Source organism: Rhipicephalus microplus, unplaced genomic scaffold (genome assembly GCF_043290135.1).
Source record: "Rhipicephalus microplus isolate Deutch F79 unplaced genomic scaffold, USDA_Rmic scaffold_12, whole genome shotgun sequence".
NCBI classification, from domain to species: domain Eukaryota; kingdom Metazoa; phylum Arthropoda; class Arachnida; order Ixodida; family Ixodidae; genus Rhipicephalus; species Rhipicephalus microplus.
The window spans coordinates 22,599,324-22,624,206 of NW_027464585.1; the positions used below are offsets into that span (position 1 = coordinate 22,599,324).

General features: G+C 46.8%; 1 protein-coding gene across 1 annotated transcript in view; it reads left to right on the forward strand.

The window, feature by feature from the left end:
* The window catches only part of LOC119166691 (dipeptidyl peptidase 1), a 245,086-nt gene that overhangs the window by 50,025 nt on the left and 170,178 nt on the right, over nucleotides 1-24,883 (forward strand). Inside the window, exon 3 of the mRNA XM_037418012.2 lies at nucleotides 23,956-24,117. Within this exon, the coding sequence (XP_037273909.2) occupies nucleotides 23,956-24,117 (162 nt within the window). The remainder of the gene's footprint in view (nucleotides 1-23,955; nucleotides 24,118-24,883) is intronic.

The following is a 24,883-nucleotide window of genomic DNA, read 5'->3' on the forward strand; positions in this document are numbered from 1 at the left end:
CTTTACTTATACCAAATTTGGTATTACGGGACGTGAATGGATGACGCAAGTATGATACTGGTGCAAACATGATAATCATAATATGCGTGTCATGTAACAACATGACTACATGCTACGCTCATGATGCGCTCACGGCTGTTTCACTAGCTTCACATGTACCAAACTTGGTATTACGTTACGCGAATAAACGACTTAGGTAAATGACACATCCAAGCATGATAATCATGACATGCGTGGCATGTAACAACATGACTACATGCCACACTCATGATGCGCTCGCAGCCGTTTCGCTAGCTTCACACACGTCAAATTTTGTATTACGTGACGTCAATTGATGACGAAGGTATTTGACTTAGGTAAACATGATAATCTTTATATGCGTGTCATGTGAGAACATGACTACATGCCACAGTCAAGGCGCCAATACATTTCGACGTGACGCGGTGCGCGTGCTCGCGAGTGTTCATTTCGTCGCGTCACGCGGCGTTGCCATGCCAGGCGCCGGTCCTGCCATATACTCGCAGGATGCGCGCCGCGCTGCGTTGCTTTGACGCATGCGCGTTTCAGCGTGTCCGGCATGCCTCTGTCACGAAAAGAGGGCGACGCAGTGTTGTCTGGGTAACTCATCGGCGCGAGCATATCGCATTTCGCGCCGGTTGCCGCCGGGCCGGCCCGATGAACGCTGGCCGCGCCTGGCATCAGACTATAGAGTGCTCGCGTTTTGCTGACGTAGCATCGCTGTGCCCAGCTTGCACGCGCGTCAACGCTACATCGGAGTGTATTGGGCCCTTCATGATGCGCTCCCGGCCGTTTTTCCAACTCCACATATAGCAAATTTGGCGTTACGTGACGTCAATGGATGACTAAAGTATATGACTGGTGCAGACCTGATAATGCTGACAAGCGTGTCATTTAAAAAATGACAACATACCGCGCTCATAGCGTGCTCGCAGCCGTTTCGCCAGGTCCACACATACTAAATTTGGTATTATATGACGTTAATAGATGACGGAGGTAAACGACACATCCAGAAATGATAATCGTGACCCGTAGGTCAAGTACGGCATAATTTACCTCCATCTCGTAACATTATGCTAATTTTAGAGTAAAATATCAACCTTCATCATTCCTGCTTCACATATCATCGAATCCCACTGTACGTGGCATATGCCATTTTTTTTAGAAAGGAAAATTCCAACTATCACCAAAGTGGTCCAGCGATTCAACGAAAGCGATACGTTTGCGACCATGTCCACGACGACGATGCAAAGGATGCTACAGAAGGTTGACCTTAAGTACAAAAACGCTTTGGGAACGCCTTTCTCATAGAAGCAAGGCACATTGTCCAGAGTCGCCGCCAGCACCTGCGCCAAATGGCGAAGCTACGACGCCAAGTTAGACCATTTTTTTCCCAAACGAAGTTTTGCCCTACAGTGGCTGCACGCCTAATCGGGTGTGGATATACGGAACTGTCCACTCTACACGCGAAGCCCGTCCATCTGGTTTCTCGACTCGTATTCTGAAGCCCAGTGGCGAAGTCTAGAAGCTGCTTCCATTGCTATCACCTGGCAGTTTTATATTTATAGATAACGTCCCAGATCATTTTGTTAACCAAGAAAAGGTTGCGTGCATGAGTAGCCTCAAACAGGACACACAGGCCTGGCTTTCTGAAAAAAATTGGTAGATCCCACGTGCAGTGAGAATCGATGATATGCGAAGCACGGATGCGAAATGTTGATATGTCACTATAAAAACACCACGTTACGAGGGGGAGGTAAATTATGCCGTACATGACTTTCGTGTCATGATTAAACTGTTTGAATGTTTCGTTTAACTTTGTCATCTATCCACGTCACGTGATGCCAAATTTAGTATGTGTGGAGCTAGCGAAACGGCCGCGAGCACGCTATGAACTTGCTGTGTGTTCATGTTCTTACATGACACGCGTGTCTTGATTATGTTTACACCAGTCATATGCCTTCGTAATCCATTAACGTGACATAACACCGAATTTGGTGTATGTGGGGCTAGCAAAACGGCCACGAGCGCATCATGAAGGGCCCAATATACTTCAATGTAGCGTTGACGTGCACGCACGCTAGACACAGTGACGCTACGCTAGCAAAGCGCGAGCACTCTACTGCCTGACGCCAGGCGTGACCAGCGTCCGTCGGCGTGGCCAAACGGCAACTGGCGCAAAATGTGTCATGCTGCATTTCGCGCCGATGCGCTACTCAGACAACACTGCGTCTCCCTCTTTTCGTGACGGAGGTACACTGGTCACGCTGAAACGCGCATGCGTCAAAGCAACGCAACGCGGCACACACCTGCGAGTATATGGCAGGACCGGCGCCTTGCGTGGCAACGCTGGCGTAACGCGGCGAAATTAACGCTGGCGAGCACGCGCACCACGTCACGTCTAAATGTATTGACGCCCTGACTGTGGCGTGTAGTCATGTTCCCACATGACACGCATCTCATGATTATCATGTTTGCACCAGTCACATACCTTCGTCATCTATTGGCGTCGCGTAATACCAAATTTGGCATATGTGAAGCTAGCGAAACGGCCGCGAGTGCATCCTGAGTGTGGCTTGCAGTCATGTTGTTACATGACACATGTCGTGATTATCATGTTTCGATGTGTCATTTACTTATGTCGTCCGTTCGCGTCGTGTAATGCCGAGTTTCGTACATGTGAAACTAGCAAAACGGCCGCGAGCGAATCATCAGCGTAGCATGCAGTCATGTCGTTACATGACACGCATCTCATGTTTATCATGTTTGCACCAGTATCATACCTTTGTCATCCATTCACGCACTGCAGTACCGAATCCGGTATATGTGACGCTAGCGAAACGGCCGCGAGCTCATCATGATCGTGTTATGTATACCATGTTGTTACATGACACGCGTGTCAAGATTTTTATGTTAGGGTCTATCGCTTGTGTTCGTCATGCAATTAGACCATACCATACGTGTTTTGCAACATGCCATGTGAACGAACCTACCGTAAGAGCTGCCGGACCATGAAATGTTAATCATGACATTCATGACATGTCATGATTCCGATGTTATGACCACTTAAACATGTTCTTCATACAGTCATGTTATGCCATACCAAGTTTGGTATCGATACCATTATCGAAACGGCTAGGAGAGCTAAAAGACGTAGGTGGCTAGATAGATAGATACGCTCAAAGTCACCGAAGTTCGCTAAGAAATGCTTCGCATTTAAAAGCGTTGCGTGGAGCTACGGCAAGGTGAAGGCGGAGCTCATGAAGCTTGTCGACAACGTACACGCAAGCGGGTACCAATACCGTGTGGACTGCGTCGGTGAGGCTGCTGGTCATCTTTTTGCGTGCTGAGCTTCATATGGCTTGTTCGTAGCGACGTGCAGGGCTTCGTAGCAGCGGCAAACAAGACGTTTAAGCTTCAAAATGCTGACACTTTGCTATAACAAGGAACTATGCAAGTGACCACTAAAAAGTGAAAATAAAGCTTCAGATCGATTGATTCCGTCATTGTTTTGTTGATTGATTCCATGAGTGAAATGTATATTATTATACACGCTCCATAAACAAAAAAAACTCGAAAGTCACAAGAGCTCGTAGGAACTGGTGACAATGACAATAAATACAAAAGGCCAGACCGGTTTCATGGAAAAGCAGGTTATCCCTTTCGAAAATAATCTAGTCAGGTAAAAAGTACAGAGCGCGATGTGATATGAAAATAAAAAAATACTTTGTATAGTACACCTACTTTTACACAGACGGGGCCCCGTGATGAATTAACGGACGCGACAGAAACACTTATGAAGTGCGCTCTGTCTTGATTGGCTGAGAGAGCCTGCACCTTGCACAACCCTGCCAACGGCTTATGAAACGAAGAATAGGTCAGAGTTGATGGGTGCAATGTGGGCCTTCTGTAGTGGAGCATACGCACCAATGTGTATGCGCCTTCGGAAGAGAACAAAAAACCCCATGCTCTGATTGCGCGAGAACCTGTGCCACCTTTGCCAGACTTGCCGTACGCCCATTTTCCGTCGCGACCTCTTTGCGACTTCTCTGTTTGCATAAACATCATTGCATTTGATGGAGGTGCTGAGATCCCTAAGCAGACCTCGAGCTCCGCTCTCGCAAGCTGGCGGAAAAACCACCGTACAACATGACCAACGTATTCACCAACCAGCCCATCCCAGCACAGCCAGCACCAACAGCTGCCCCGTCGACCTGCCGTGGCGCTACCCGTGAGCGGGATCCACCAATCTTCAGCGACAGTGGTGAGCAAGACGTTGAAGACTGGCTCTCCCTGTATGAACGCGTAAGTGACAGCAACAAGTGGGACGACGACTCTAAGCTCGTCTATGTTATCTTTTACTTGGCTGACGTCGCCAAGCTATGGTTTACCAACCGCAAAACCGCCATCGCCAACTGGTCCACCTTTAAAACCCTCGTGACCGAAGCGTTCGGCTGACCAGAGGTCCGCAAACTCCACGCTGACCAGTGTCTACGCCACCAAGCCCAGCAGCCTGGTAATACGTTTACTAGTTGTATTGAGGATCTGCTCGACCTCTGCAGGTGTGTTAACCCATATATGCCTGAGAAGAGATAATTCGAAAAATTCTCAAGGGCATCGAGGATGGCGCATTCCAGATGTTGCTGGCGAAAAGCCCGACCGCGGTGGCAGTCCTCGTTAGCCTGTGCCAGAGCTTCGATGAATTGCGTCGTCAGCGTTCCATCGCCCGACAGAATGTCCCATCACCAGATTCGATCTCGGCCGTCGCACTCGCAAATAGCAACGTTCGCCAAGGAATGCTGTCGAACCAGATTAAAGACTTCGTCAGGGAGGAAGTCACCCGACAGCTCTCCCTGCTGCCGCATAGCGACGCGCCCACCACAAGCCTGCCTTCGACACTGCAGCAGGGCATACGCACTGAAATTCGCGATGTCCTCCCTACAATTCCGGCCCCTTACCAATGCACTTCGGTACCATCTGATCTCTCAACTGCCGGCTACGTACCACCTGCGCCACCTTCACCTCTCAGCCACGCAGCTGTGGTCGCGCGGCCCACACCACATCCAGTCTCCTTATCGGCTTCACCTCCTCCGGCCTCGCCTCCAGTTTACAGGCGCCCATCTCGCTTTTTCCGTCCATCTAATGAGTGGCGCACTCAAGACAATCGTCCTATCTGCTTCGCGTGTGGCATCGCCGGTCACATTGAACGCTTTTGCCACCGCCATCCCACACCTGCGCACGCATACTTCGGAACTCCTACCTACGTGCCGCAACAGGCCACCACGTCTGCATATGAACAGAGGCACTCCTACTCGGATTGCCGCCCATCAACTGCTCGTTTCCCATCCCCTCATCGCCGATCGCCATCGCACATGCGTCGTCGACCACCTCCTGAGGAGAGAAACTAATCAGTGCAGTTCCGGGAGCAAGAACTGCAACTTGTTCGCAATTCTCAAGGCCTCCATTTTCGCCACAAAATGTTGTTGATGTCGATGTTGAGAGAGTCGCCACATTAGCGTTAATTCATACCGGGGCCGCCGTTTCTGTGATGAACGCGAAATTTTGTCTGAAACTAGAGAAAGTGACCACATCTCTCTGTGGCATGGTGCTGTCGACGGCTAGCGCGCCACGCATTCATCCCTCGGCTGTGTGTACGGCGCGCGTCGTCATCTAACACGCTTTGTACGTCGCCCAATTTTTCGGTCTACCATCTTGCTCTCATGACCTTATCCTGCGTTGGGATTTCTTATCACGTCATGAAGCTATCATCGATTGTTCCCGTGCCGAACGGTCTCTTGTGCCAAAATGTGAATTTCCACCACCCGACCGTTCTCCTCTGCTCTGCAAACTCATTGCTGACGACATCACCTTGCCTCCAGAAGGTTCAGTCCCTATTAGCCTTTCATGTGTGGCGCAATCTGAGGCCACGGTGGTGTTTACGCCATCTCCGGGTTTTACTGAACGCAAGGTCATCGTTCTCCCATTTGCCGTTCTCACGATTGCGTGGTTTAACCATAATGCTGGCTAACAACCACTGGAACTACCCCATTGGCTTACTTCGTGGTGAAACGTTAGGATATGTACAGCCTGTCGACCGTATCGATGATATTATTCTTCCCTACGAAACGCCATGCATGTCATAGTGCCGCAATCACTCATGCATCTGAGCCATCACGTTCGTCAGCCTTCGACAATGCTATTGACGCAGACCTTCTCCCCTCGCATCACCGCTAACTTGTTGCTCACCTTAACAAGTTTCGCTCTTCATTCGACTTTCAAGAACCTGCTTTGGCCCACACCCCGACTATCACTCATACAATTGACACCGGCTCACATTCGCCTGTGCGACAGCGTCCTTACCGCGTTTCCGCCGAAGAGCGCCGCGTCATTACGGAGCAAGTAGATGACATGCTTAAACGTGGACTCATACAGCCTTCTCAAAGCGCTTGGCACCTGTGGTTCTGGTAAAGAAAAAAGATGGCACTGTTCGATTTTGTGTGCACTATCGCCGCTCAAACAAGGTTACAAAGAAAGATGTCTACCTGCTACCACGAATAAACGATGCTCTTGACTGTTTACAAGGCGCCGAGTACTTTACATCCTTGGATCTGCGTTCTAGGTATTGGCAGGTGCCAATGGCTGAATGTGATCGCCCTAAAACAACCTTTGTAACGCCGGATGGCCTATATGAGTTCAAAGTCATGCCATTTGGGCTCTGCAACGCGCCTCCCGCATTTGAGCTCATGATCGATACCATCTTGCGTGCCCACAAGTGGAAAACTTGCTTGTGTTACCTGGACGACATCGTAGTCTTTTCATCTGATTTCCCGACACATCTTGTTCGTCTCCATGAGATTCTGACGTGTCTAACTTCTACAGGCCTACAACTTGACACCAAGAAGTGCCGCTTCGCAGCACGAAAACTAACCATTTTGGGACATGTCATCACAAGAGACGGTGTTCTTCCGGATCCCGATAAGCTTCGAGCTGTCGCTGACTTCCCGCTGCCCACATCCCTGAAAGCCTTAAGAAGTTTCGTCGGCCTCTGCTCCTACTTTCATCGCTTCGTGCGCAACTTCGCGTCCATCATCGCACCTCTGACGAGTCTGCTTTCCAACAGCAAAGGTATATCTGCATGGTCTCCTGCATGTGACGACGCATTTCGCCAGATGCGCCGCCTGCTGCCCTCACCGCCTATTCATCGTCACTAAAACCCCACTGCTGCCACAGAAATTTACACCGATGCAAGTGGCATCGGTAATGGCCGAGTTTTGGCACAACGGAAAGGTACCCCAAGCCAAGTACGTAGTCGCCTATGCAAGTGGCGCTCACAAGAAGGCTGAATTGAACTACTCCGTGACAGAGAAGGAGTGTTTGGCCATAATCTGGGCGTTGACGAAGTTTCGCCGGAACCTTTGCGCCGTCCTTTAGACGTGGTCACAGACCACCACGCTCTATGTTGGCTGTCTACCTTGAAGGACCCGTCGGATGTCTGGGGTGTTGGGCACTTCGACTGCAGGAATACGACATTCGTGTCGTATATCCTTCCGGTCGCAAACATGCGGATGCCGATGCACTTTCACGATCGCCATTAACACCAGATATGGCTTCTCTGTCACACCTTTTTACCACCTTGTCACCAATAGACACCACTGACATGCTTTCGGTGCAGCGTAAAGACCCAGACCTTGCATTGTTACTTACCGATCCGTCTGCCGTTCCTTCCACGAGAGCGATACGCCAGCAAGCAGCCCACTTTTCCATGCGAGAGAACATTCTGTACCACAACAACTACATGCCTTGTGGTCGGAAGTGGCTCCTTGCGGTCCCAACTCATATGCGCTCTCACATCTGCATGATTTTCCATGCAGATCCCCAAAATGCTCATGCAGGTGTCCTGAAAACCTACGAAAGGCTGCGCCAACAATATTACTGGCGACGAATGTATCGCTTTTTGCAGAAATACTTTCAGTCTTGCAGCACTTGCCAACAGAGCAAGACACCTCGGCGGCACCTTACTGGCATGTTACAGCCACTCCCATGCCCGCCTTGCTCATTCGACCGCGTGGGTATCGACCTCTATGGCCCCCTCCCATATAGTGGCTCTGGAAACCGGTGGATTGTTGTCAGCTTCGCTCATCTGACACGCTACGCTGAGACTGCAGCTCTACCGGCAGCAACCGCCCACGAAGTTGTACTCTTCACTCTGCGCAGCTTCATTCTCCGCCTTGGTGCCCCACGGGAATTACTCAGCGATAGGGGTCGAGTGTCCCTGTCGGAGGTCATCCAAGCTATTCTCGCGGAATGCAACATCATTCAACGAAATTTACCGCATACCATCCACAGACGAATGGTCTCACTGAAAGGTTCAACCGCACACTTGGCGACATGCTGAGGATGTACACCTCCTCCAATCACACTAACTGGGATGCTGTATTACCTTTTGTTACCTTCGCTTACAACACCGCGACGCAAGCGACTACCGGTTTTCCCCCGTTCTTTCTGTTGTACGGCCGCGAACCTTCCCATCCCCTCGACACTATACTCCCCTACCACCCTGATGCATCTGAGTGCTCCCCGCTTTCGGAAGTCGCCAGATACGCTGAAGACTGCCGTCAGTTGGCTCGGTCTCTGACAAGTGAGGCTCAAAGTCTACAAAAGACACGACATGACAACGTTCATCACATAGCTCCTACGTTTCGTACTGGCGCCCTTGTGTGGCCTTGGGTGCCCCGGCACATTCCTGGCCTTTCAACTAAACTTCTGACCCGGTACCATGGTCAGTACCGTGCCATTGATGCGACCTCGCCGGTGAATTACATCATCGATCCCCTAACACAATCGCCAGATTTGCGCCGACGAGGACGCGAGACCGTACACGTCGACCGTCTCAAGCCCTACTACGACCATTTCATTGCGCTTACTCCCCTAGTCGCCAGGATGGCTACTCTTTACCCCGGGGGTATTGTAGTGGAGCATACGCACCAACGCGTATGCGCCTTCAGAAGAGAACGAAAAACTCCGTGCTCTGCGCGAGAGTTTGTGCCGCCTTTGCCAGACTTGCCGTACGACCATTTTCCGTCGCGACCTCGTTGCGACTTCTCTGAATAAACATCATCACACTTGTTATAGTCTCAAATGCATTTTTATAAATATCTTTTTTGATGTAGGTACAGACAGAATAAGTGTGATAGCTCTGTGGTCACTTAGCACAATGTGAATTGCAGTTGTCGAAAAAAAACAGGGTTCGAGACAAGAACTAAGTGAAGTATGCTACTTCCAAGAGTGGGTAGGTGAACACTTTAAACCAGAATGAACAGTAGGGTAAGCTGAAGGAAATCACTAGAAATTCTGGACGATGCTGCTAGTTTTGTCCAGTCAGTATCGGGAAAGTTAGAAGCGCCGGAAGGTAGGGATTTGGCATAGGGGAACGGTGCGATGAGTCAGCGAGTACCATGTGGATGCAATTAAGATGTTCGTAGAGCTGGTTCTGAATGACAACTCGATGCATACAATTTCTCGAGTGCTATTGCTGGCAATCTGGCTTGAGGTGAAAAATGACCGGATAAATACCAGCACACCACATCCCTTACGTTTTCTCCTATCGTATCTATAAATAGACAAGCTTAATGCATCATGCAAACGTTTGTAGTTGTCGACGCCGGAACCAAGCAATGATTCTGTGAAGATTGCGATGTCACTGTTATTATCAGAAAGAAAACCATCAACAATATCTCTTTTTGGCATGAAACTGAAAATGTGGGAAGTAACGGATAAGCGATAATGGTTTGTTTTCACACGTGCAGTGAAATTATTAGAAACATGCGGGGAAAGGAAGCGGGTAGGAGGATGCAGTGGTGGGTAAAACTGGAGTCCGATCACAGCATCGGTATCTGAACTGAGCTATATAGCTTGTTTTTGACAATGAGCTTGCTGACCCTGAGTTTGAATTATAAGCTCCTCTCTAGCGCGTATTGGTGCAGCTTACGCTTGGCAAGGGGCCACGCGCTGAATAATCTTCGCGTATAGCAAAGGACGCGTTCTTGAGTTTGCCGCTGAGAGATGTAGCAGCCTATTTATCTTTAAAATGCGTTGAATTTCCCAATAATGAGCCAGCTTTTGTCAGCATGAAAATGGCCCAGCCAAGGGCCACGCTCGAAATTTTTAGCGTCAAGTGTTACGTCAAGTTTTCACAGCGAAAGGGAAGAGCCGAAGACTTGGACTGTTCCCAGGTTTCACCGTCGGCGTAGGGAAGACCAAGGAAAGCCAACTTACAACTACGCAGCTGATTCTCACAATCATGGCATTCATCATTGAGGTCTCTTACATTGGACGGAAGTTTCATAGTTTCGTCGGTCACTAGGTTGTCACCAGGGTTAATGGCCTAATGAGCCTCCAGAGCTTTCTCTAATGTGTCGACACATGCTAAAGGACGGCTAACCAAGTTGTCGATATAGAACTGCGCTGCTCGTATCAGTGCTAGTTTGGTTAAAACGAACAATTGTGCTTGCTCGAGGCGGAATAACGTCTTATAATTAGTCTGGAGTGTGAGAGTGATGCTAGAGGCCGGCTGGACAGGGCTGAGATTGAGTTGGATGTTCCCAATCACATAAGCAGTAAGCAGACAACATGTACATGCATGCAGGCCGAACAGAGGAAGATATTCAATGAGTCACGCCAACACGTTAGAAAATCAATCTGGTCGTAGGCGCACGACATTGCGATTAGTAACCGGTCACTTTTAAGGGAAAAATAGGCAAGGGGCAAGCGGCTAACCTACGTTGGTAAGGGCATTCGCATAACTGTATTTTGAACGGTGTCATGACCCGACTGGCCTTCCAACGTGGCTGGTATTAGTAGGCGCGGTGCACTCTCGCGCCATCTGTTCCACGCAGTGGAGAAGAAAAACGGTTTGAACACCTCAGCCGGCGAGAGCAGAAGCGCATCGCTTTGATCGTTGTCGATAGGCGGTAGTACCATCTGTTCTTTCAAGCTGTTTTTTAGGTGAGTATCGGTGTCATCGCCAATGGCAAGAGCCGTGGCTGCCCCAATTAAGACTATTAGCGTTAAAAAGGTCATCGACATGACTGGAGTTTGGATGGTGTCGTGCCCCCTTTTATATAGAGAGGTATTAGTCTCCAAAAAATACCGCTGCAGTTGTGGCGGCATTTCACTCAGGTCTTCTGTGCAATAGCAACCAAAGGCCTGTGGTCTGTTTCGGCCGTCACTGATAACGCCCGAACAAATTCCCTGAACCGCTCACAAGCACACGTCATGGCCAGCGCTTCCTTTTTAATTTAGGCATACTTTGTTACAGCCTTTGAGAGCACCCTTGAAGCAAAACCTACTGCGCCAATTTTGGTCATGGAGCTGAAGAAGTGCAGCACACACTTCAAAGCTTTATGAATCCGTTGAGAGTTTTGTTTGCTTTAAAGGGCCGAAAACTTCGATCTCAGGAGCCTATGTCAAGGCCCTAATATTGTCCTTCTACTCTTTGTCATGATGAACTAACTTCCCATAAGATCTCGACGTCATTTTTATCAAATACCTAAGGGCCTCAGTTTTCTTTGAAAGATCAGGTATGAATTCGCCAAATACATAATACTTCAAAACCTTTGAACTTCCTGTTTACTCGACGGCGTGTACGCATCGGCAACGCACTCAACAAGACCGGCATCGGGTTCGATTCCTTCGTTACTTATACAGTCTCCCATAAATTTGAAGGGTGGTGACACAAAGTTTAGAATGCGTGTTTTTTGCTGTAAGCGTTTCTTCTAGCTCCAGGCAGCATGATACACGTTCGTGTATTTTCGTGTATTTGCGCTGCATAGTCGAATGGGCAGTGAGGTCGATGCAAAGGTGGCTTGGCCACGTCACTACACAAAACTGTGACGCACATCTTGCTGAGTTTTGTCTGTTTTCAATCGCACGTGCCACACAAGCGCCAGCAAAACAAATGCGCTGACAGTCGCCTTGGCCAGCAGCAGTAGCATCCAGGCAGTGGCGAGGCGAAAGGTAGTGAGAAGGAAACAAAGCGTTTATATTTACAACGTATGTACAAAACGTGGATGAGGAAGTCGCCTGTCGCTAGAAGCGCCAGCTATAGGCGCCGACGCGCTGAAGGAGCATGGGGCAGCCCCGCTATAGGACACGAGTGGGGTCTCTGGCGGAAAAGGACGCATCGAGTGTCTTTTCGAAAGCGCCCAGTGTTCTTGAGTGAGTGAACAAACTTCATTTATTCAGCGGATTGAGGCGTGGGCCTAAGCCGCGCCAGGGGCGGTGGAGAGACCCTGTCCCTCAGCCGCCTCTTGTGCTCGCTGGATAGCCCATATTTGATCTGCCCGATCCGAGCTGATCAGCGCGGCTCTCCACCGTGCCCCAAGCTGTTCTGGGGGGAGTGCATTGGCGTCCTGTGTTTGTGCGCATTCCCATAAAATATGCTCTAGGGTGGCGTGTCTCATCACGCCTCCCTAGAGATCAAAATATCGGCAAATACCCTGGAGATCAAATACCCTAGAGGTCAAAATATCGGCGGATACCGATGCATAAGGAAGGTAAAAAGAAAGGGCATACGTAACACCAGACGAACTTTTCTAATTTAATATGATGCCACTTGGGCTGCGTGATGCACCAGCCACATCGACTGCTTCATGGACATCTTTGTGTTTTAAAACGAGAAGTCTGCGTATGCTATTTGGATGATGTAGGGATCTTTGAACGCACGTTTCGTGAGCCCAACACATGTTGCGACATTGTGGTAGAATGTCTAACAAACATAACTGGTATTGAACAAAAAATGCTATTTTGGAGAACGTCAAACACTCGTCCTAGGGCACTTGGTGGACAAATAGGAGATACGACCTGAAAAAGCAAAGACGGTAACAGTGGAAGCCTTCAAGCAGCCTCGCCCCAGTAAAAGAACTACGGAGCTTTCTGAGACAATTTTCGTACGTCCGTCGCTTTGTTCCTGAATTCGCTAATATCGCGCACCCACTGACGTGTCTTCTTCAAAAAGACGTGCGGTTCAAATGGACCCCGGAATGTGCATCCGCTTTCAGTGAACTGAAGTGCCTATTGACGTCTCGCCAGATTCTCTGACACTTCAACACTATGGCTTTCAAAGAAGTGCACTCGTACGCTAGCGGCGTTGGTGTCGGTGCTCTTTTGGTTCAGCGCGTCGAGACCAAAGAACATGTCGCGGCATGTGCGAGTCGCTCCTTAAGCAAGTCTGAGCGTGACTAAAGCGCTACAAAACAGGGGTGCCTTGCAGTGGTTTTCGCAGTACAGCGCTTCTGGTCATACCTTTACGAACGCCTCTTCACCGTCCTGACATACCTCCAGTCTGTGTGCTGGGCGGTCAATCCGCGCGACCTATGCGGTCGACTTGCTCGTTGCACACTTTGCCTACAAGAGTACGACTTAACGATTGGTTATAAAAAATGACGCCGACACGCTGATGCAGATTGCCTTTCGCGGCTACCGCTTCCCACGATGAATTTTTATGCGGACAACTTCGACGAGTATATCTCATCATTTCAGCCAGGACTTTTTTGACAAAAGTGCATTATGATTGAGCAGCAAAAGAACAGTGTTCTCCAGCAACCTCTTACTTACGCGCGAATTTCATCAACCTTTTGTTTTTGAGTGCGTGACGGACTACTATACAAGAAGAACTATTCTACTACAGGTTTGCGCTATCTTCTGGTAGTCCCCAAAAGTCTCCACTTCGTTTTGAGAGCTATGCACGACAATCCAACATCGAGCCATTCCGGAGCGATGAGAAGTCTCTACCACCTTCAAGAAAGGCTTTACTGGCCCAAGATGTGTCATTCTACGCAGCAATAGATGCGATGAACGTAAACATCGAAAGCTTCCTACAAGTACTCCTCCTTGTCCACTACATCCTGTGCCGACTCCAAGAACTACATTTCAGTACGTTGGAACTGACCTTCTTGGTCGCTTTCCGCGATGATCCTAAGGCAATCGCTTCATCATGTGGGCTATCATCTCAACCTATACAACGCGACGTCTCAGCTACTGCACGTGACGTGTGATTCTTCACGCTGCGCTCTGTGATTCTCCGACATGGGCGCCCAAGTTGTTGGCAGACGTGGTCAAAGAAATGCTGCGTCGATGTGCTTCAAGTTTTCGGCACACTACGCCGTATAATTCTTAAACGATTAGTCTTGTTGAACGCGCAAACGGAACTTTCACGAACATTCTATCCATGTATCCGATCATGAAAATCGGGGCTTACTTTCATTACTTATACCTTTATGGTATTCTCATGCTAGCGCACCACGCAGCAGCATGAGACTACCAGGTAATGTCTCTTCTCTGTTCTAGACCACCACACTATACAATAGACCCGATTTACCCACTTTTCGACCACGATGATTTCTGCAATTCTGAAGCTATGTGACCTGCAGAAGAAGCGCTATGACTCGCTCATTTGCACTCTCTTGCTTTGCAAGAACACTCGAAGGCACGAATCAGCCGGTGACGCCGATATGCCACATATGAACACTGTGACTTGGCGTGGCTTTGGATTCATCAGAAAACTAGGGATGTGTAAAAAGCTGCCAGCGCACTATTAAATGTGAAGCATTTCTCAGCATACCTCGGTGACATGGAACGTGTCTGTGTCTGTCTGTCTGTCTGTCTGTCTGTCTGTCTGTCTGTCTGTCTGTCTGTCTGTCTGTCTGTCTGTCTGTCTGTCTTGCTATGGCATAACGTGACTGTACGAAGAGCCTAATTGACAAGTCATAACACGAAAATTGTGACATGTATGTCATGAATGGTATGCATCCCATTTCACCGTCTTGCTGCTCCTTAGATGGTTTCGTTCGCATAAGACTGTCACGCTCTTTCCTCTAGTTTTTAAATGCGAACCATTTCTTAGCAAAAGTCGGCGACTACGAGCGTATCTATCTATCTATCTATCTATCTATCTATCTATCTATCTATCTATCTATCTATCTATCTATCTATCTATCTAGCCGCCTACGACTTTTAGCTCTCCTAGCTGTTTCGATAATGGTATCGATACTAAACTTGTTATGGTATACCATGAATGTATGAAGAACATATTTGACTAGTCATACCATGAAAATCATGACATGCGTGTCATGTAACAACATGATTACATGCTACGCTCATGATGCGCTCGCGGCTGTTTCACTGGCGTCAAATATACCAAATTTGGTATTACAGTACGTGAATGGATGACCAAGGTATGTGGTGGAAACATGATAATCATGAGATGCACGTCATGTAACAGCATGACTACATGACACACTCATGGTGCACTGGTGGCCGTTTCGCTCGCTTCACCTATACCAAATTTGGTATTACGGGACGTGAATGAAGGATGAAGGTACGATACTGGTGCAAACATGATAAAGATTAGATGCGTGTCATCTAACAACGTGCCTACATGCTACGCATGATGAGCTCGTGGCCGTTTCGCTAGCTTCACATATGCCAAATTTGGTATTAAGTCACGCCAACGGATGATGAAGGTATGTGACTGGTACAAACATAATAATCCTAAGATTCGTGTCATGTAACAACATGACTACATGCCACAGTCAAGGCGCCATCACATTTTGACGTGACGCAGTGCGGGTGCTCACCGGCGTTCATTTCGTCTCGTCACACCAGCGTTGCCACGTGAGACGATGGTCCTGCCAAATGCTAGTAGACGCGCGTAGCGCTGCGTTGCTTTGACGCATGCACGTTTCAGCACGTCTGGCATCTCTCCTTTAGAAAAAGAGGGAGACGCACTGTTGACTGGGGAACGCATCGGCGCAAAATGCAGCATGTAGCATTTAGCGCTGGTTGCCGTAGGGCCGCGCTGCCAGACTCTGGTCGCGCCGGTCGCACCTGCAATCCTACTATAGAGTGCTCGCGTTTTGCTAACGTATTATTACCATGAATTACCATGAATTCCAACCAACTAGCCCAAACAGCAGTTCTTCTTCATTGCTAACGTAGCGTTGCTGTGCCCAATGTGCACGCGCGTCAACGCTACACTGGACTGTTTTGGGCTCTTCATAATGCGCTCGGGGACATTTTGCTAGCTCCACATACGCCAAATTTGCTGTTACGTGACGTCGACAGATGATGAAAGTATATGACTGGTGCAAACATGATAATCCTGACACGCGTGCCATGTAAGAAAATGACAACATACAGCGCTCATAGCATGCTCACGGCCATTTCGCTAGCTTCACGTGTACTAAATTTGGTATCACGTGACGTGAATAGGTGACGAAGGTAAATGACACATCATAACATAACAATCATGACACGGAAGTCATGTACGGTATCATTTACCTGTAACTCGTAATGCTGTGCTGATTCTGAAGTGACATATCAACCTTTCTTATTCGTACTCCGCATATCATCGATTCCCACTGTACGTGGGATCTGCCAATTTCTTTATCACATTGTTACGCTATATGTGATTCTCAGCGCAAACCGCACCTACAGTGTTCAAAAAGCTTCAGGGCGATGCTAGATCATTTGTTGAGATCACGCCCACGTCGTGAGCATTTCGGATTACTCTGGAATCTACGTCCGTTAGCGATAACGCCAGAATGTTCGATGGCGAGTGTATAAATGACGACACGCTTCGCCGCTTGTCAGTTGAACGACGGCCGATGATTCGTTCACCGCTATAACTTTAGGTCTGCTAGAGTGATTTGACTTTCCGTTTACCGGGCACAGGTTCGCTCAAATAAACAGTTTAATCTTCAACGCACATACTCTCTGCTTCTGCGTCGACGTCACGACCCCATGACATCTGGTGGAGGTGCTACTTTTTTAATGTTGCGGACGCCCGCTCCAAAATTGAAGTTTTTGCGCACACACACAAGGACACAGAAGAAGGGAACACAAGGACCAGCGCAGACTAACAACTGATTTTTATTCAGTAAGAAAACAGAATATATACGCTTACTTGCACCCCATGATCACCGCGCATGAGCAAAAACGGCATCGTACAATCTTAAAAACCAAATATCACATGTTGTTCAGCAATTCAATTTCTTTTTCACTAAGCGATATCGACGGATGGCTGACGCACATATCTTTAAGTCTAGAGATGTGCCACGCTTCTACTATTTCTCTTGTTGTCTGATTTGGGTGTACATACACCACCTCAGTTTGATCAAACAACGGCTTACATGCACTAAAAGAACAACGCGCACAGTGCAGTGCTAAATGTGTTTCCGGCCTCCCTTTCAAGTTGGTCATGTGCTCCTTCAATCTCACATTTAAGCATCGGCCAGTCTGACCGACATAAAAGTTCCCACAACTGAAAGGGGTCTTATAAACTACCTTTCTTTTGCACTCAACCACCTGATGACCTGCACGCTTGGAACAATTGCCTCCGATATCTCTCGTCCTTTCCTCGTACAGATTATTTACAGCCGGACACACGCCCCCTAGTTTGTTCTTTGCCGAGAATACAACTTTGACACCATATTTAGCTGCCACCTTCTTAAGTTTATGGGAGAAACCATGCTCGTAGGGGATTACCGAAATCTAGCAGGATGCTCTGCTAGATTCTGTGAAAGAGTGCATTGAACGGGACAATGATGAAGTGGCCTTCCGTAATCGCAGTGGAATGTCAATAGAAACGTTTCTTGAATTACTTTGCATGTACTTGGACAGCACGGTTGTACTATTTCAAGATAGACTGTTCCGTCAAAAGAATGGAGTGTGTATTGGATCCAAGGTAGCCCCTGTACTGAGTACAATTTTTTTGAGCAAAGTTGACAGACTGGTTGATTCTGAATTGGGTGGCAAGTCCTTAAAAATATTCAGATATGTTGATGATTATTTGATTTTGGGTGTAGACACAGACTGGGATGCTGTCACCACAAGTGTAATGGAGACTTTCAGACGGAGAGGCAAAGGCCTAGTTTTTACATCTGAACAACCCACCGAAAACTGTTTACAGTTCCTAGATATGAAGCTTGTTTTTGAAAAGAACCATGTGTGTTGGAAGTATTCGCCTAGAACAGAGAAGCCCCTGTTGCAGTACGCTTCCTCCCATTCAAGGATAGTAAAAAACGGTATAGCAATGGGGTGTTTCAATTCAGCTCTTACAAAAACATGTAAGCACAAGTTAAAAGAATCTTTCCTTGAACAGAAGGTAAAGCTGGAAAAGGCAGGATACCCTAACTCGTTTCTTCTAACTGCAAGCGAAAGATTAATGAAGAAAATGAAATCCGGGGAGAAAGAGGAAAGAAGCCAAGATACAAAGAAAATTTCGGTAATCCCCTACGAGCATGGTTTCTCCCATAAACTTAAGAAGGTGGCAGCTAAATATGGTGTCAAAGTTGTATTCTCGGCAAAGAACAAACTAGGGGGCGTGTGTCCGGCTGTAAATAATCTGTACGAGGAAAGGACGAGAGATATCGGAGGCAATTGTTCCAAGCGTGCAGGTCATCAGGTGGTTGAGTGCAAAAGAAAGGTAGTTTATAAGACCCCTTTCAGTTGTGGGAACTTTTATGTCGGTCAGACTGGCCGATGCTTAAATGTGAGATTGAAGGAGCACATGACCAACTTGAAAGGGAGGCCGGAAACACATTTAGCACTGCACTGTGCGCGTTGTTCTTTTAGTGCATGTAAGCCGTTGTTTGATCAAACTGAGGTGGTGTATGTACACCCAAATCAGACAACAAGAGAAATAGTAGAAGCGTGGCACATCTCTAGACTTAAAGATATGTGCGTCAGCCATCCGTCGATATCGCTTAGTGAAAAAGAAATTGAATTGCTGAACAACATGTGATATTTGGTTTTTAAGATTGTACGATGCCGTTTTTGCTCATGCGCGGTGATCATGGGGTGCAAGTAAGCGTATATATTCTGTTTTCTTACTGAATAAAAATCAGTTGTTAGTCTGCGCTGGTCCTTGTGTTCCCTTCTTCTGTGTCCTTGTGTGTGTGCGCAAAAACTTCAATTATGCAACAGTACCAACTAGCCCGTCTTTCCGTATTACTGCCCGCTCCAAGTTGGGTAACGTCGTGGGCGCGAAATGGAGCATGTTGCATTCCGGGCCAGTTGCCTCCGGGCCGCGCCGCCGGACGCTGGTCGCATCGGTCACGCCTGCCGTCCGTTTTGCTAGCGCAGCGTCGCTGCGCCCAGCGTGCGCACTCGTCAACCTTAGGTCGAAGTGTAATGGGCCCGCCATGATGAACTCGTGGCGGTTTCGCTAGGTTCACATATACCGAATTGGGTTTTACGTGACGTCAATGGATGACGAATATATATGAGTGGTGCAAGCATGATAATCGTGACGCGCACCATGTAGGAATATGACATTATACCACGCACTTGATGCGCTCGCGGCCATTTCACTAGCTCCACATATACCAAATTCGATATCACGTGACGTGAATAGACGACGAAGGTAAATGACACGTCTATACTTGATAGCCGTGTTATAATGTCATGTAAAGCATGATACGCTCATATCGTGCTCACGGTCGTTTCACTATCTCCACATACACCAAATTTGATATTTCGTGACTTGAATGGACGAAGAACGTAAATGACTGGTCTAAACATGACAATCATGACATGGAAGTTATGTACGGTATAATTTACCTCCGCCTCATAAAGTTGTGCTGAATTTTAAGTGGCATATCAACTTTCCTTATTCGTGCTTCGCATATCATCGGTTCCCACTGTACGTCGGATCTGCCAATTGTTTTTCGTCTCGTTTGTAACGTCTTTCAGCATTTCCGTAGCTTAATAACAAAGGCTTCAGATTTGTGTTTTTCCGCCGTTTATTATGCCACGGAAACTATTCTTCAGTGGCAGTACTAAATATAAAGAACCGTACACACGACAATGCTACACTCACAGTGCGCTCGCGGCCATTTCGCTAGCCTCTCATTTACCGAATTCGGTATTACGTGACATCAATGGAATAACACAAATTCGAAGCGCGAACATGATAATCAAGACATGGGAGTCATGTACAGCGTTAATTACATCCGCCTCACATCGTTGGGTTGATTTTAAAGTGACATATCAACCTTCCTCGTTCATGCTTCGCATATCACCAATTTCCACTGTACGTGGTATCTGAAAATTGTTTAAATTGATATATATACTAATGGCCCATTCGATCATTACATAGAAGTTTTAGTTATACAATAAGTTTGCAAATCATAACATTGCTATTACAAAAAGAAAACGGTAAACGGAGCAGTTTTATATACAAAAATGCAAAAGGGGAAAGATAATTTGGTGACATGAATAAAAACTAAATATAAAGCACACCGCTACAGTGCGAAACAATACAAAAATGTAAATAAAATTGCCTTGCAAAAAAAGGAAGCACATTTACAATAGGAATAAAAATTATTACATACGTGCACATAGAAACACGCCTAATATGGTAAGTCATTGGTGCAAGCAAATATTCAACTGGTTTACTAAAGCGGCACGATCAATGATTAAATTGGTGTTCCCCTGCAGTGTGTTCCAGTTATGTAAGGCTCGAAGTAATGGTGGTTGTTGCTACATATATTTGCGGGTAAAGCAAGCCTGTATTTCGAATTTGTGATCAATACGTCTGCAAAGAATATGAGATGTGTTTATGTGGGGTTCACGAAAGCGGGTTTTAGTATGATTAAATGTATAAAAATTTGACAATAGCTGCGACAGACAACCTCCGTTTTTCAAGCGAGGTAATGAAAGAGAGTGTTTAATATCTGTAATGCTGTAGTTCTACAATACTGCTTGGAGATAAATCTTGCCGCTTTGTTTTGTATTCATTTTAGTTGATCGATGAGATATGATTTGTGTGGATTCCAGATGATGGATGCATATTCTATCTTTGAACAGACAAGTGTATCTGACGTCTTACCAGTTATGATATCTATGTGCTCATTCCAAGATAGGTCGGATGTAAGTGAATTGCGAGATATTTAAACATAAATACTTTTTCAGTGGGGATACCTTGAATTTAATTTTGGCTCAGTTCTGTTTTGTGTTTTTTTATAAATGTCATGGCCTTAGTTTTGGAAGTGTTAATTTGCATTTTTCAATCATGACACTAAAGTGCGAGTTTATTAATGTCTCACTGTAATGATTCGTTAGCTTGGGTGCTGTCAGTTTTTCTGTAAATAATGCAGTCGTCTGCACATAATCTGGTTGTATATGATAAACCATGTCCAATGTCGTTGATGTAAATAAGCCACAAATTTGATCCCAGGACCGATCCCTCGGAAACACCAGACTTTGCGTGTGAAGATGTGTGTTCATTCTCATAAGGCTGCGGTTGGTCACAAGCTTGTTATCCATCTAATGATTTGGCTGTAGATGTTCAGATTCGATAAATGCATTATTAAGCAGATGTTTGGAACCTTGGTAAACGCTTTTGCGAAATCAATTAAAAAACTGGCGAATAGACCATATGTCAATATGTACCGCATAAGCCAAGTTACTTACCACGTTGCTCACCTCCACTCTATTGGCCGAGGTATTTCAAAGACAGAACTTACAGATATTTCCCGCTTAAAGTCGTTCATTCCTAGAGAGACTGTCTGACACTCCTGATGGGCTTCATCTTCGCATGTAGAGAAGTTACAATCGTAGTCCGAGTATGTGCACCTGCCTGCAGGGGGTCTGGCACTCATATAGGTAAAAGGAAGAGGACACGCCTTGCAATCGCAACAACCTCGGTTCGAACTCAAAGCCGCTGAGGCTACCGCTGCGTTGTGTTCCAATGAACCCCGCTCATATACGAGATAGTATTTAATGCCATTTGATGTCGTTTCGTTCTATACAAAATTACAACATGGTCACTTTACATCGTCGATTATCGAGGTGCTTGTAATCTGCTGATTTCTTCACATGTCTAGTTTCAGTTCTCAACGACAAGAACGTTGTTTCAGCTCTACTAACGTCGTCGGCAATTTGTCGGTCTAACTGTTGCTTATTTTGTTTTTAATGCACTGGTGGTGAAATTAGCTTATTGTGGTGCATTCATGATTAACCGTTACTGCATAATACACCGTGATGACAGCAGACAACCCAAGCCTTTAAACCGCTTTCCACGGAATACCATATAATCACACAAAATGAACATGTGTTGGGCTCACGGTCACACAGCAGCAGCCAGACACCCTTTGCGATCTTTTCGGTGAAACTTTATCGCCTTGCGTGCGAGATAGAGAAGTCTTTCGAAGGGTGTGAGGGTGCGTGGCTGAGCCGTAGTGGCTGCACAATCACAAAAACAGTCTGTTGTTTTTTCTTCAAGGGCGCGTGTCTCTTTTTAGTGCTGATTTCCAGCCATGCTTGCGTCCCATAGAATAAAAATATAAACATAAGCTAACAAGGACAACATAACCTCAAAGTAATGAGACAGTAGAGAATCGGTTCTCCACTGTACGTATAGCTTTCTAGTCGGGCATATCTGGATGATCAAGCTTTGATATTTTTTATCATCACAACTGTAATATCCAGCCAGAAAAGTATCATCAGCAAAGTAAAATCAAAATGTCACCAGAAAAGTAGCATCATCGTTAGCGGATATGCGCCACCGAAAGCGGTCCCATTCCAGAACGTACAATTGGCCCACTAAGAATGCAAATAGCGAAGTTTATCCTGATAAATAGCTTCGAAGCAGTGGCTGCAAGCCGAAGACCCAAGTATATACAACGAGAGAATACTAGTATTATGTTAGCTGGGGTCTGGCGTTCTTAAACCAAGATATGAATATGAGAGACTGCTTCATGAAGGGCTCCAAAAATTTCGACCATCTGTTGTTTCGTAACGTGCATGGACATCGCACAATACACGGGCCTCTACCATTTCGCAACCGTAAAAAATGCAATCACCATGGCCGGGATCAAACCGGTGACTTGTGGTCAGCATAAGCGCTACATCAACGCGGTGAAGTACGACAACCTACTCGGGAGCGGGAAAGCCGACAGCGGCTGCGAGGAGGCCCCGAAACAATGGAAGTCATACGCAGACTACGTGCCCGCCGATCTGGGAGAACGCTCGGCTCTGGTGTTCGGAAATCTTTGTCGCGTCTGACTGTCGCTAGTTTAAACCAAATCTCTGCACAGAAACTCAACCTAGAAAAAGGGTAAAAAATCTAGTCAGCCCGTAGCTCAAGCTTAGCCACATCTTAGAAAACTGCACACTAGACTTCAGAGGAATAGACTGTTGGGCAAGTTGGTTCATCATGATAAAAAAAGAGCGCGAAAGAAACATGGGACAAGGCGAACGATATTACAGGACAAGCGCACGCTAACTATGGATCTTTTGTTGAAAAAAACAAGGAAATCGAAGCAGCAACATTTCGTGTTCACCGCGAACAAAACGAAAAGACTGAGATGTGCGCATCTCAGTACCTTATCTCTTCTGCCTTGTACAATGCAAGAGATGGCTTAGCCATGCAGTTATCACCAACTTTTAAAATTTTAAAAGGTTCAATGACCTTTTGCATCGTCTGCTTCCTATGACAAGTGACCACTTTGACATCAGTCAAGAAGGGGGTACACCGACACTCACGGCCACGCAGGGACAAACAGGACGAAGGCAGACCCTCAGAGATATACGTTGATGTCTCAAGTGCGTGTTGAGACTGTGATATGTCTGTCCTAGGTATCATTTATCACGCGTGAAGCTGTTTGATAAACTTCAGAATCATCCAGTATCGTAGTTTGAAGCCTGGCGCAACTTGGTGCAAGCTTATCCTGTATTTTCTGGTATTTTAGTTATAAGTTCCATAATCCAATTGACAATCCAAGCCCTTTATAAGACTTTGTCACTTAATACTTAACTTAAACCAAATATATTAACTGAAACCAAAGAAACATCGAGGTTGAAGTTAGAAATTTGTGCACGGGTAACCATCGACATCTCACCGAGTTGACTCCTCTATGCGCTGTGCACTCGCAGGTACTTCGCCTTCTCCAATTACAGCGAAAGCGAGAGCTTCTGCGGCAGCACCAAGGCAGGATGGGCGCACGATATCCTGGGACACAACTGGGCATGCTTTGAGGGACACCGAGACGAAGAGGAAGTCCGTCGAGGAAAGCCGCTGCAGGCTGCTCCACTGAGGTAAGGCATACATGCCATTTACAAGGCTGTTGCTCAATTTTGTGTGGGAGAATGAAGAGTTTTGTCAAGGCATACAAAGGCACTAGAACGCTCCAGCGTTTCTAAGAGTTCTTCAGTTCGTGCACGGCTGCCTTTGTTCGTCACACCATTGATTGTAGAGGGCTTCGTGCTCCATGGAAGGCGCATCAGTAATGTGTTTTAATGCGCATGTGTAAAGCGAAGCCGAGTACCATGAACGGACGCAGCCGTGTATCAATCGAAGAGCAGTTTCACGTGCTTGAGTGGGCAAGTGCATACATTATTTTCATGATTGCCACGTTTTGGTGCTTTTTTTGAGAAGCAACAGGTGAGGTTTCTGCAAAATGTAAATGCTTGATAGGTTTATTTTATGTAACGTACAACATAAAGGTACAATTTTACAATTTAGTGCAGGAATGAAAACTTTGGCTAAGAGAAGTAAATAAAGACTGGGTGCTTAGTCATGAAACAGTCAAAGTATCGCCGCAAGGGTGAAGCAATGAATGCGATAGAAACAACTTCAAATGTAACGCTGAAAACGGCAAGTAGATCCAACGATGTGCCACACTCTTCGCGCACAAATGACGCACGAAAACAACATACACGATACGAGAGTGAACTAACAACGTTTACCGCTCGACACTTACCGCGCTGTTTGAATGAAAATGACGCACGCAACGTAAACGGAAGTACAGCTGAGTGTAAACTAATGAGTGTCTCAGTTATATATCACTGTGTATGAAAAGCG